We start from the raw sequence: 13,789 nt of genomic DNA, 5'->3' as shown, positions 1-13,789 counted from the left end.
AATCAGATCCCCTCTCAGTCTTCTAAACTCAAGGGTATACAAGCCCAGTCGCTCCAGTCTTTCAGCATAATGTAGTCCCGCCATTCCAGGAATTGACCTCGTGAACCTACGCTGCACTCCCTCAATAGCCAGAATGTCTTTCCTCAAATTTGAAGACCAGAACTGCACACAATACTCCTGGTGTGGTCTCACCAGGGCCCTGTACAACTGCAGAAGAACCTCTTTGCTTATATACTCAATCTCTCTTGTGAAGAAGGCCAGCATGCTATTAGCCTTCTTCACTACCTGCTGTACCTGCATGCTTACCTTCATTGACTGGTGTACAAGATCACCCAGATCTCTTTGTACTGCCCCTTTACCCAAATTGATTCCATTTAGGTAGTAATCTGCCTTCCTGTTCTTGCCACCAAAGTGGATAACCATATATTGTAAAAAGCAGCGGTCCCAGCACTGATCCCTGTGGTAGCCCAGTGGTCACTGCCTGCCATTCCGAAATGGAGCCGTTTATCACTACTCTACGCAGCGTGGAAAAAGAAGAAGTTATGCTTGTTCACAGCAGACATAAAGTCAGAAACCTGGTATGGTATTTCTAATCCATTCATGGGATGTGGATATCACAACAAGGAAAAAGTATTTTATGCATCTCTAATTTCTCTTCAGTGACTTACAGGCTATTTGAGAGCAGTTAAGAGTCAAGCACATTGCTTTAGATATGGAGTGACATTGAGAAGAAGGCCATTTAACCAATCCTTCCATGCTGGATCGGGCAGACGCGTCGATTCTCCTGCTCCTTGGATGCTGCCTGACCGGTTCCGCTTTTCCAGCAACACATTTTCAGCTCTGATCTCCAGCATCTGCAGTCCTCACTTTCTCCTGGAGCGGGCAGACACATTGTTGACAGCAGATGTCTTTCCCAAAATGACACTTAAGTAGACAAATGTTTTTCTACAATAATCTGGCAGCCATAATTCCTGATACAAGGTTCTATTGAAGATTTATTTGCTAATTCAATTTGTATTCCCCAGCTGCTGTGGTGGGATGTATATTCATGAAATGCTCGCCTCATGACAAAACATCCAAGCAATTGTTGCCTTACGCCATAATGCACATGTAACATTGCTATTAGCTTCAGAATATTAAACCTGAGACTCATTGATACAGTCCGCAGGTAGGAAACAGGGAAAAAAAAATACTTTTCCAACACTGCTATGCTGCACATCAAAAGAAACATCAACATAAAGCCTCCAGTAAAAAAATGTATATTGAGTATGCATGAAAACACAAATTTAAACCATTACTATCTTAAATTATCATTGAGAGATGGCAGCTCTCTTTGAATCAGTGAGCTATATGGACTATATGATCAGAAGTTTAAATAAGAGGTCCCAAACCTTGTTCTGAATTTCACCAGTCCTTTGGAAAGAAGGGGCTACTCTCCAGTACTTCTGGCCTCAATTGTGGACCTTGACCTGACTCTGGAAAATCGGGGAATTTAAATTGACGCTGTTTCAAAAAATAGCAGGCACCATTCTCAATGTCTTGATTAATATATATCAGTCCATCCACATCACTAAAATAGATTATCTGGTCATTATTCTATTGTTGTTTGAGGAAGTTGACTGTGCAAACATTGGCTATTGTATTTATGTTACAACAGTGCCTGCAGTTTTAAGAAGTACTTCTTAAACCATACTGCTCTTTGAAATGTCTGGTGCTTCGGAAAAATGCTATTTAAAGTAAGACATTTCTTTTACCCTGGATACTTTCAGGGACATTGTATCAGAATTAATCTTTTGACAACCATTCTAAATCTAAAGAAGCTGATATGATAAATATTAGAAAAAAAGTATGCCCATATTGCCACTTTATGGCATGTGAGAGACAACACATTATCAAGGATTTGCTGCGTTCCATTTTTATGTCCTGAAATATGGTATAAATAGAATCATTTAACTGAGAACCATAGCTTCACTTCAAAAAGAAATCAGAATAATTGTGTTTTTTTGTAGCTTATAATGCAGACATTCTGACTCCTGATAAATATGACTAGGGTCCACAGTGGTTTAGAAGCGTCTGAAAGAAATGTACTGAAATAAATTATGACAGCAAATCTCGTGGAAGGAGTAACTACAAGCAGGATAGGAACACAGAGTCAATATCCACTTTCTATAGCTATCATACAAACTACCCTGCATTCCTTTGATGAAGTTCCTGTCTGTCTAAACTTTAATAGGATAATGACTCTTAAACCCCATAATTGCATGACTTGATCCACAAAGTCAGTTCCACATGTGAAATACTCCAACAATTTCTCGTCATCATCCCTTAAGGCCAGCTATTCTGCCACTAGGGAAAATATTGCCTTAATTGAACCAAATGTGATGGTAAGCATTTGGTAGTCAGTTAACAAAGTGAATCTTAGCAGCATTGAAGACCATAAATACAATATTAAATGAATAGATCATGCAAAAGCAGGTGTTCTTTTGAGATTTCCATTCATTTCAAGCCAATGAATCACCTGTGAACCACAAATGACACAGTGGTTTCTGCCAGAGGAAATCATGAAGATGCTCATAACTACATGTTGACCAGTAAAGCACTTAATAATGTAATGAATGGCTGGCCTAAGGGGATGATGCAGGAAAATTGCAAGTGTTCTACAACAATATTTGTGGGATTTAGTAGCCCATAAGTTATTGGTAATACCCCTTTCTCAATTTGTGAGCAATTTTGCTCTGACATTGTTAAATTACATGAAACTTATGCTTGAGGCTTCTTCTCTCATTTTCCATTAAGTGAGATATCATACCTAAATCCTGTTCAAACAAGCTGTTTCTCAGGATCAGAGGGTCAACACAGCATCACTAGTCAGCACTTCTTTCACTTCTTCAAATGTTTTCTGATGCTCTATTGTCTCACACTCTAAAATCTATTGATGCATTGATACAGTGGGACAAATGTTATAGTTAAGTTAGCAATGAATTTAGAATAAGACACAACAATCCTAAGAATGTTTTACTTCTTTGTTCTTGACTTGGTGTTGGACTGGGGTGGACAAAGTTAAAAATCACACAACACCAGGTTATAGTCAAACTGGTTTATTTGGAAGCACTAGTGACAATTCTTGTTTGTTTATATGCCATTCTATTGAATTTAGGACTTTGTTAAATCATACAGTGTGCTCTGTCTCTTCCTTACTGCTAAAGAGAAAACTATCTGAGTAGCAGCGCACTCCTTACATTCCATATGGCACTTAACCAACAACACTACAGAACACTGCATGAGAAGTAGACAACATTAAGGGTAATCTTTTGTACTGCTTACAACCCTTTTTACGTATGAATGGTAAGCAGTTCCTTGCTTTTGTGCATTATTTCTAATTGCAAATATGCATCTGACAAATCTACTTTGACCTTGTAGAAGTTTATAAAATCATGAGTTATAGGTAGGGTTAATGGTAATTGATTTTTCCCTAGGATGGGGGATTTCAAACCAGGAGGCACATTTTTAAGTTGAGAGGAGAGAGATTTAAAGAGACATGAGGGGCAACTGTTTTTAAATAGGTGGTTCATTTGTGGAATGAACTTCCTGAGGAAGTGGTGGGTATGGTAATAATTAAAAGACATTTGTACATGAAAGAAAGTACATGAATAGGAAAGGTTTGGAGGGATTATGGGCCAGGAGCAGGTAATGGAGACTGCGTCGGTGCTCTGATGTGTAACTCCCAGCTATGGGAGTACCTTAGTTTGGGACTGTGTTTGGCATGGACAGGTTAGATCAAAGGCTCTGTTTCTATGCTGCATGATTCTATTACCCTAGGAGTATCATTGCTTGAAGTAGAAAATATATTTGAACAGCTAGACAATGGGTAAGTATCATTCTCAAGTATTGTTAAAAATCTCCACAAATCTGAATGGATCTGTCTGCTTCTGAATTCTCCTTCTTTGTCCCTGTTCTTTCCAACCATACAGCTTTTTACTTAATGCTTCCAATGTGCATAAAGCCTTTTATTTAATTAACCCTGGGATTTAGGCTGGCATTTATTGGCTAGATGGTAGATAAGAGTCAATTGTATTGTTGTGGATCTGGAGTCACATATTGGCCAGGCTGGGTAAGGAAGGCAGATTTTCTTCCCTACAAGGCATTAGAGAACCAGATGGGTTTTTGCATCAATTGACATTAGGTTATTTAATTTCAGATTTTTATTAAATTCAAATTTTAGCATCTGTCATGATGAGCTTCAAATCCATATCCCAAGATCATTAGCTTGGCATTATTAGTCCAGTGACATTGTGACTATGGCACCATCTCTCCAATACCACCCTACTTCACCACTATCTCCTCCAGCTTTGCAAAATGTCAGCTGTAATTGTCCATAGCCTTGGTTTTGTCTTGCGATGGCTACTTTTATCATTTTCTTCTTGTTGGTCAATGACCACTTTCTCCATATCTGATGTATTCTTTCAGATTCGTATTGGAAATAATGTGGCATGGATTAATTATAACTTTTTAAATTAAATCCTTCCCATCAGGCAGATGATGGCCCAGATTTTGCACTGAACAGACAGTAGTTATCCCAGCATAGCTGGGAGTTACACATCAGAGTGCCTGTGCAGTCTCCATTGTAGCACACAGTGAAGGAATTTCCTGGGAAATTACAGATTCCATTGGGTGATGTCTGGTACTCTCTGAAAGGTTCCATTTATATCAGAGAACTCAGAAGGTTCTGCTGAAATTAAGTGAAATAGTTACTCAGGAAATGTTAGGCTATTAAAAACAAAGTCTAACTTCTGAGTAACTATCCAACTGACTTCATACTCATCTCACACCTCCTTTACCATTCCTAGGATCTGACCCTCTTCCATTGCTTCAGTCCAGACAGCCCTTCCCCCACTTCAGATCCAACCCACTCTCTTCACCCACATTCCCTGTTCCATACACGATTCTCCATTTCCTCTTTTGGAGCCGACAACCTTCAGCTCCAGGAACTGATCCCTCTTCATGTGCTTCTGACCCACTCCCCACTTCCTACATGCACCACACTGCTCTTTGGCCCACTGCAGGCCCAAGGTGCATGTCACACATACCTCCCAGACCTGGCATCCATCTCCTGCACTGTCAGGTCCGACACAACCTCCCACCCTTGACCTGACAACCACCTGCCTCCTCCTCCCCCATTGGACCATTGGCTCCCAGGTGCTCTGACCTATGTTAAACAATGCATGAGAGAACTCTACTTACCTGGCACCCTACCTCCTACTCTCCTGTTTCTCTAACCTCACAATTACATTAAGGACTTATCATTTGACAGCAGCTGTTTAAATAACTGCCTATGATTCTGGACTTTTAAATGTCAGAATACTCCAATGGGCTGGTGTGAAAATAAGATTAAGTTTTGCATTCACCTGCCAGGTCTGCACAATGACCGAACTGTCAGGAAGGATGTGCCGCCCTGCATTTCTGAAGGAGATCCGATTAGAATCTTTGCTCAGAAATGCAGAGCTCTCTCCTCACAAACATAGAAGGGATGGAGTGACAATTTGCCAACCTTGGAAAATCAGGCATTTTCTTTCCTCCACTTACCAAGATCAGGTATGGGAATATGATCATAGTCATCCCTGACATAAAGTCTGTATGTCCACAGGTCTCTGAATGTGGCAGGACAGGTAGATAGGGTAATAAAGAAGGCAAATTGGATGTTTCATTTCATTGGTTGAGGTACTGAAAACTGGAAATATATAGTCCAGTTAAGCCACAGTTGTAGTTTTGTAAACAGTTCTGGACACCACATTACAGAAAGGATACAATTGTACTAGAGGAGATTTAGAAGATTTTACCAGGGCATGAAAATTGCAGTTATGAGCAAAGATCAGATATGGCAGGGTTGTTCATCTTCCAACAGAGGAGACTGAGAGGCTAATTAGTTGAGGAGTAAAAGGAGAAAAGGAACAGTGGACTTGTACATCTAAATTCCTCTGTATGTTGATGCTACTAAGGGTTCTGCTATTTGATGTATACTTCCCTCCTCCATTAGATCTTCTAACATGCATAATTTCATATTTGCCTATTTTAAATTCCATCTGCTGTTTTCCATCTGTCTCTAGCCTATCTATATCTTGCTGTATCCTCTAACAATCTTCTGCAAACTTACTAATCAGACCACCCACATTCTCCTTCAAATCATTGCAAAAAACAGGGGTGCCAATTCTGATTCCCCTGGAACAGCACTGGTTACAGATCTCCAGTTACTCTCTGTTTTCTATGACTAAGCTAGTTCTATATCTCTCTTTGCAGCTCACTGGATCCATGTGACTTCACCTTTTGTATCAGCTTGCCATGGGAGATTTTGACTTTGTGGACTTTAGCAAGGCCTTTGACAACATCCACTACCCTGTCCTCATTAAATCATTTTTGTCACTACCTTAAAAAAACTCAATCAAGTTGTGAGACACAACCTTCCCCACACAAACCCATGCTGTCTATTACTAATAAGTGTGTATTTTTCCAAATGTGAATAAATCCTCTCCCTAGGAACTTTCTCCAATAATTTTCCGACTACTGACATAAGGCTCATCGATCTGTAATTTCATGGATTATTCCTGTTGCCTTCTTAAGCAAACGAACAATGTTGGCTATTTTCCAGTCCTTTGGGATCTCTCCTGTGGCTAAAGAGAATATAAAGATTTCATACAAGGCCCCAACAATTTCTTCATCTGCTTCCCTCCGCATTCTGGGATAGATCCCATCAGGTCCTGGGGATTTGTTTTTCAAATTACCACATTTTTCGTATTAACATGCCCTAGAATATCAGTATACTCCTCTGCGGACATATCATCCAACATGTCCTCCTCCTTTGTCAATATTGATGCAAAGTATTCATGAAGGACATTGTCCATTTCCTGCGGGTCCGTGCATAAATTCCCTTCGTTGTACTTTTTCCCTGGATCCCCTCTTGTTCTTTATATTTATATTTATATAAAAGCCTTGGATTTACCTTAGTCCTGCTTGTCAAAGACATTTTGTGGCTCCTTTTAATCCTTCTAATTACTTTCTTTGAGTTTTTTTCCTGTAATCTTTGTATTCTTCAAGAGCTCTCTCTGTCTTCAGTTTCCTAAACCTCACATATGTTTCCTTTCTCTCTTTAATTAAGCGCTCAATTTCTCGTCAATCCAGGTCCCATAATCTTGCCATTCTTAGCCTTCATTTTTACAGGAACGTGCTGGTCATGAATTCTAATCAATTGGTCTTTAAAAGATTCCCACATGCTAGATATGGATGTACCCTCAAACTGCCGTCCCCAATTTACATTCCCCAGTTCCTGCCTAATATTGTTGTAGCTAACCTTCCTCTGATTTAGTACTTTCATCCGAGCACTACTGTTATCCATAACTAACATAAAATTTACAGAATTATGGTCTCTGTTCCTGAAATGCTCCCCCATTGAAACTTCAATCACCTGGCTGGGCTCATTCCCCAATACCAGGTCTAGTATGGCCACTTCTGTAGTTGGACGATTCACAAATTGTTTCAATAAACCGCCTTTGACGCACCTAACAAATTCCACTTTCTTCTAAGCCCTTAGCACTAAGCAAGTCCTGGTCAATATATTCCCTTGTTTTGAATCTTTTCCTCCTACTCCTCTAATTCTTCTACCTATCACGTTAAATATATGTGCCCTGGGAATTTACTTGTCCACTAGGGGAATTAGATCTTCCCTGTCCATTCTTTCTGTGGAAAAAGGGTTTCCTCCCACAATCCAAATATGTGTACGTCAGGTTAATTGGCCATGCTAAGTTGCCAATATTGATAAGTACATTAGTCAAGGGTAAATATAGGGTAGGGGAATGGGTCTGGGTGGATTACCCTTCGGAAGGACAGTGTGGGCTTGTTGGGCCAAAGGACCTGTTTCCATACTGTAGGGAATCTCATCTAATTTAATTGGCAAGTCATGTTGCAGCTGTATAGAACTTTAGTCAGGCCACATTTGGAACACTGTGTACAGTTCTGGTCAATTCACCACAATGAGGATATGGAGAATTTGAAGAAAATACAGGAACTATTTACCAGAATATTTCCTGGTTTGGAGGGTATTAGCTATGAGTAGATATTAGACAATCTTGGTTTGGTTTCACTTGAACATCGAAGGATGTGTGACAACCTGATAGAAGTTGACAATCTTACCAGAGGCATGGATAGAATAGAAAGTTGGAGTATAGATATCAATTATAAGGGATTACAGGGGATGGTAACCTGAGGCATAGTTCCAGTGCACAGGAGGATGAGAGTAGGGAGGGCATGGACAGGATTTCATGGTCACAGGAATGTGCTGGCAGACAGCAAGCTGGTGTGAGGTGCTTCGACTTCAACGCCAGAAGTATCCGAAATAAGGTAGGTGAGCTTACAGCATGGATGGGTACATGGGACTTCGATGTTATGGCCATTTCGGAGGCATGGATAGAGGAGGTTTGGAATGAATGTTGAAGGTTCCAGGATTTAGATCTTTCATTAAGAACAGACAAGGCAGTAAAAGAAGGGTTGGTGTGGCCTTGTTAGTCAAGGACAGTATAATGGTGGCTGAAAGAACTTTTGACAAGGACTTGTCTACTGAGGTGGTATGGGCTGAGGTTAGAAACAGGAGAGGAGAGGTCATACTGCTGGGGGTCATTTTATAGGCCTCCACAGAGTTCCAGGGATATGGAGGAAAGGATTGGCAAAACAATTCTGGGTAGGAGTGAAAAGAACAGGATGGGCATTAAGGGGTCTTTAGCTTCCCCAACATTGACTGGAAAGGCTATATCTCTAGTACGTTGGATGGATCAGTTTTTGTCCAATGTGCACAAGAGGGTTTCCTGACACAGTATGTCAAAGGGCTGACGAGAGGGGAGGCCGCACTGGATCTGGAGCTTGGTAATGAACCAGACCAGGTGTTTGATTTAGTGGTAGGTGAGCACTTTGGAGAGTGTGGCCATAATTCGGTTAGGTTTAATTTAGCGATGGAAAGGGACAGGTACATGCCACAGGGCAAGAGTCATAGATGGGGGAAGGACAATTATAATGCGATTATACAAGATTTAGGATGCATAGAATAGGGTAGCAAAATGCAAAGGGATGGGGAAAATTGAAAAGTGGAGCTGGTTTAAGGAACAGATATTGCATATCCTTAATAGGTATGTCCCTGTTAGGCAGGGACGAAGTCATAAGGTAAGGGAACTGTGGTTTACTACAGAAATTGCATTTCCTGTTAAGTGGAAGAAGAAGGCTTATGCGACATTGAGACGAGACAGTTCAGATGAGGTGGTGGAGAGTTACAGATTAGCTAGGAAAGATTTAAAGAGAGAGTTAAGAAGTGCAAGGAGGGGACATGCGCAGTCTTTAGCAGGTAGAATAAAGGAGAACCCTAAAGTTTTCCGTATGTATGTGAGAAATAAAAGGATGACTAAAGTAGGAATAGAGCCAGTCAAAGACAGAAGTGGGAAATTGTGCGTGGACCCTGTGTAGATCGAAGAGGTGCTAAACAAATATTTCTCATCGGTTTTCACTCAGGAAAGGGAGAATATTGTATAGGACAAGAATGATATACGGGACATTAGATTAGAAAGGATTGAGGTTAATAAGAAAGAAGTCTTACCAATTCTAGAAGGTGTGAAAGTAGACAAGTCACCTGGGCCAGATGGGATTTATCCAAGGATTCTCTGGGAAGCTAGGGAGGAGATAGCAGAGCCTTTGGCTTTGATATTTGAGTCATCATTGTCTACAGGTTTAGTTCCAGAGGACATGAGGATTGCAAATGTGCAAGAAGAAATGACCAGATAACTATAGACCAGTGAGACTTACATCTGTTGTAGGAAAAGTTTTGGAAAGGATTATAAGAGATAGGATTTATAATCATCGAGCAAGCAACAATTTGATTGCAGATAGTCAACATGGTTTTGTCAAGAGCAGATCATGTCTCACAAACCTCATTGTGTTTTTTGAGAAGGTGACCAAGCATGTGGATGAGGGTAGGGCAGTTGATGTGGTGTACATGGACTTCAGTAAAGCCTTTGATAAGGTTCCACATGGTAGGCTGTTGGAGAAAATGCAGAGGCATGGGATTGAGGGTGATTTGCAGTTCGGATTAGGAACTGGCTTTCTGTAAGAAGGCAGCGAGTGGTGGTTGATGGAAAATATTTAGCCTGGAGTCCAGTTACTAGTGGTGTGCCACAAGGATCTGCTTTGGGACCACTACTGTTTGTCATTTTTATAAATGACTTGGACACAGGCATAGGTAGATGGATTAGTAAGCTTGCAGGTGACACTAAAGTCAGTGGAATAGTGGAAGAATGTTGCAAGTTGCAGGGGGACTTGGATAAGAGGTGGCAAATGGAGAACAATGCAGATAAATGTGTGGTGATTCACTTTGGCAAGAATAACAATAAGGCAGAATACTGGGTTAATGGAAAGATTCTTGGTAGTGTGGATGTGCAGAGGGATCTTGGAGTCCATGTACATAGATCACTGAAAGTTGCCACCCAGGTTGATAGTGCTATTAAGAAGGCATAAGGTGTGTTAGATTTCATTGGTCGAGGGATTATATTCCAGAGCCGTAATGTCATGCTGCAACTATACAAAACGCTAGTGCAGACACACTTGGAATATTGTGTACAGTTCTGGTCGTGCAATTACAGGAAGGATGTGGAAGCATTAGAAAAGGTGTAGAGGAAATTTACTAGGATGTTGCCTGGTTTGGAGGGAAGGTCTTATGAGGAAAGGCTGAGAGACTTGGGTCTGTTCTCATTGGAGAAAAGAAGGTTAAGAGGGGATATGAGACATACAAGATAATCAGAGCATTAGGTAGAGTAGACAGTGAAAGTCTTTTTCCTAGGATAATGATATCAGCTTGTACGAGGGAGCATAGCTATAAATTGAGGGGTGATAGATTTAAGACAGATGTCAGAGGCAGGTTCTTTACTCAGAGAGTGGTAAGGGCGTGGAATGCCCTACCTGCCAATGTAGTTAACTCAGCCACATTAGGGAAATTTAAACAATCCTTGGATAAGCACATGGATGATGATGGGATAGTGTAGGGGGATAGGCTTAGATCAGTTCACAGATCGGCGCAACATTCGAGGGCCAAAAGGCCTGTTCTGCCCTGTATTGTTCTATGTTCTATTACTCGGGGCATGGGTTTAATGTAAAAGGGGTAACTTTAAAGGAAATGTGAGAGGCAAGTTTTTGTTTTACACTGATGGTGGTAAATACCTTCTAGAGGATGTAGTGGTAGCAATGTTTTATAGGTATCTTGACAGATATATAATAGGTAGGGAATAGAGGAATACAGAGATAAAAGGTTTTTAATTTAGAAAAGTATCATGTGTCAGCATAGTTTGGTAGGCTGAAAAGCCTGTTCCTGTGCTGTACTGTTTTTTGTTCAATATAAATTGATGAAGGTAAGTTGTGAATTGAAATTTTTCATTTACACTGGGGAGGTGATTTACACTTCAACCCTCTTACCCACAAAATTCCATGTATTGTTTTTGCTGCTCTTAGACTGGGTATAACTTTCAATCTGGGTTAGTGGTGCTGGAAGAGCACAGCAGTTCAGGCAGCATCCAAGGAGCTTCGAAATCGTCGTTTTGGGCAAAAGCCCTTGGGCTTTTTCGAAGCCCAATTTCGAAGCTCCTTGGATGCTGCCTGAACTGCTGTGCTCTTCCACCGCCACTAATCCAGAATCTGGTTTCCAGCATCTGCAGTCATTGTTTTTACCTCTATAACTTTCAATCTTCCTGCTCAACATCAACCTTTGCTTCCACGTCTATCATACGCACATTCAAGGGTTTCCAGACACAAGAACTAGCTGTAGATCTGCCATACCCTCGGCCAGTGAAGTATCACTGTTCCCCCTACACCTGTATGCCATCTAGATATGACCAACTTCCACAGGTATTGCACTTTGACTATAATTGTGAGCATTTAAGTGGTTCATAGCTAGGGTGGCAACATTACCATTCACATTTCTGAGTTTGGCTGCTGTTGCCAGGATTCCACTGAAGTTTTGTATATCTCCACTGTTATTTTTGCAAAACTGTAGTTTATTCATAAGTTATCTGCAAGTAAATACAACAAGTCACAAACAATTCCATACAGCCATTGCAGAAAATAGTGAAATTCTGACTTCCTCATTAGAGCTTCAATCCATTTGCAGCATAAAAACCCATGTTCTAAACATGGGAATATTTACATTCCCACTAAGGCCATGTGTATATCTTGAAACTTAAAAGATCCACATTATATTTTAGCAGAAAGACTGTGCCCTTTATCCATTGCAGCTTTGTGGCACTTACCCAAGCTTTAGTGTTCTCCTTAATACACAGTGCTCACCTGCTGGTTCTCAGGAAAATAACTTCCTTGCAATTTACAGCATTATTTTCTTCATCACAGACTTCCTTTCACATCAGTTAAGAAAATTTGACCTGGATTTTAATGTTCTTCTGACAGAAGATTCTCTAAGGTTGATTTCTAAATTCATACCATACTGCAGTAAAGAGTGAGTTCTTACTGTATGGGAAAATATACCACCGTCATACAGCCATATACAGAGGTTAGTAAGGAGGGACATGGAATTCAATGTATTATAAGGCCTTATCACAAGTAACATCGTCTTACATTTCAACCTTTAGGGATTTTTGTTTCAATCAAAGGAGTTGAAATATATGTTGTTCTATTAGTATGCCAGTTACCATAAGAACTTAATGGCATATCACCAAACTTGGAAGTGCTGTGCAAGGTTCCATCTTACCAGTTAAACGGGTGATCGTCCAATTTCTCTTGACGTTGGATGGCTTATTTGTCAGCTCAAACACAAAGGGGCCTGTATTTGGATCTCTGTCAGCATCACCTGCTGTGATGTTGATTGCATTTGGATTAGGTTTTTCACAAATCTGAGCATCTTGAGGAATCAGTTCAGGTGCATTATCATTAACATCAATGAGGTAAATTTGAATGGTACCAGTGCCACTTGATGCAGGATTGCCTGTAGAAAGACAAAACACAGTTGGTTCATGGTGAAGCATCTAATTAGGCACTTACATCTCTATTTGGGGATAATGCAGCAATGCCATACATAATGTTTAATAGAAAATGTGTTATTTCATAATGTCCTTAAATTGCTATACATTCTGTAAAATATATCAATGTTGTTAAACTTGCATCGTCCACACTAAGGGAATTTTCAAATCAAAACTCTATTACAACTGTGAAAAGATTCAACTCCACAAGGCTTCAGCAACTGTAAATGGACTGAAATGCAACACAGCAGGGCTACGTGGAGTAGGAATCTCCTTCTGTACTGCTTCAGTTCAGCTGGACTTTGACACCCTAGTTGCATCCCAAATTTGGTTTTGACTTTAGACCAACAATAAGTGTGTAATCATAATTTCTATGAAAGTTCAATAATTTCCCGATTCTTTGCATCAATTATAAAGTTGCAGCATAAACAAACACTGATTTTGATGAAAGGCCTTCAGTTCTAGTAATGGTAATGCTGGGCTGAAATAACATAGAACCCCTCAAGAAACAGCATAAATTCATATCTCTTCCTGAATGGCATGGTGAGTAGGTTTGGTTATTTATATAGATTGTATTAGTACACAGTCATTGCTTGTGGGCTTTTTTCCTTCTTGCTGCTTTTTGGCAAAAATATACATTTTTGGATGAGGCTTAAATTATGTCAAAATAAATCTGAGGTTATTAGTTCCTTCAGATCAGTTACATTGTTGCTTAGTGCTTAAATTACAGTGAAGCAGCATTT

General features: G+C 40.2%; 1 protein-coding gene across 2 annotated transcripts in view; it reads right to left on the bottom strand.

Moving 5' to 3' along the window:
• Window positions 1-13,789, bottom strand: part of LOC122560076 (cadherin-4-like) — a 668,379-nt gene that overhangs the window by 45,808 nt on the left and 608,782 nt on the right. For both annotated transcript variants that reach the window (XM_043710292.1, XM_043710293.1), the window contains one exon: window positions 12,779-13,012. In XM_043710292.1, the coding sequence (XP_043566227.1) occupies window positions 12,779-13,012 (234 nt within the window). The remainder of the gene's footprint in view (window positions 1-12,778; window positions 13,013-13,789) is intronic.

This window comes from Chiloscyllium plagiosum, chromosome 20 (genome assembly GCF_004010195.1).
Source record: "Chiloscyllium plagiosum isolate BGI_BamShark_2017 chromosome 20, ASM401019v2, whole genome shotgun sequence".
Classification (NCBI taxonomy): domain Eukaryota; kingdom Metazoa; phylum Chordata; class Chondrichthyes; order Orectolobiformes; family Hemiscylliidae; genus Chiloscyllium; species Chiloscyllium plagiosum.
The sequence above is the reverse complement of the archived record's forward strand: the minus strand, read 5'-3'. Positions and strand labels throughout refer to the sequence as shown.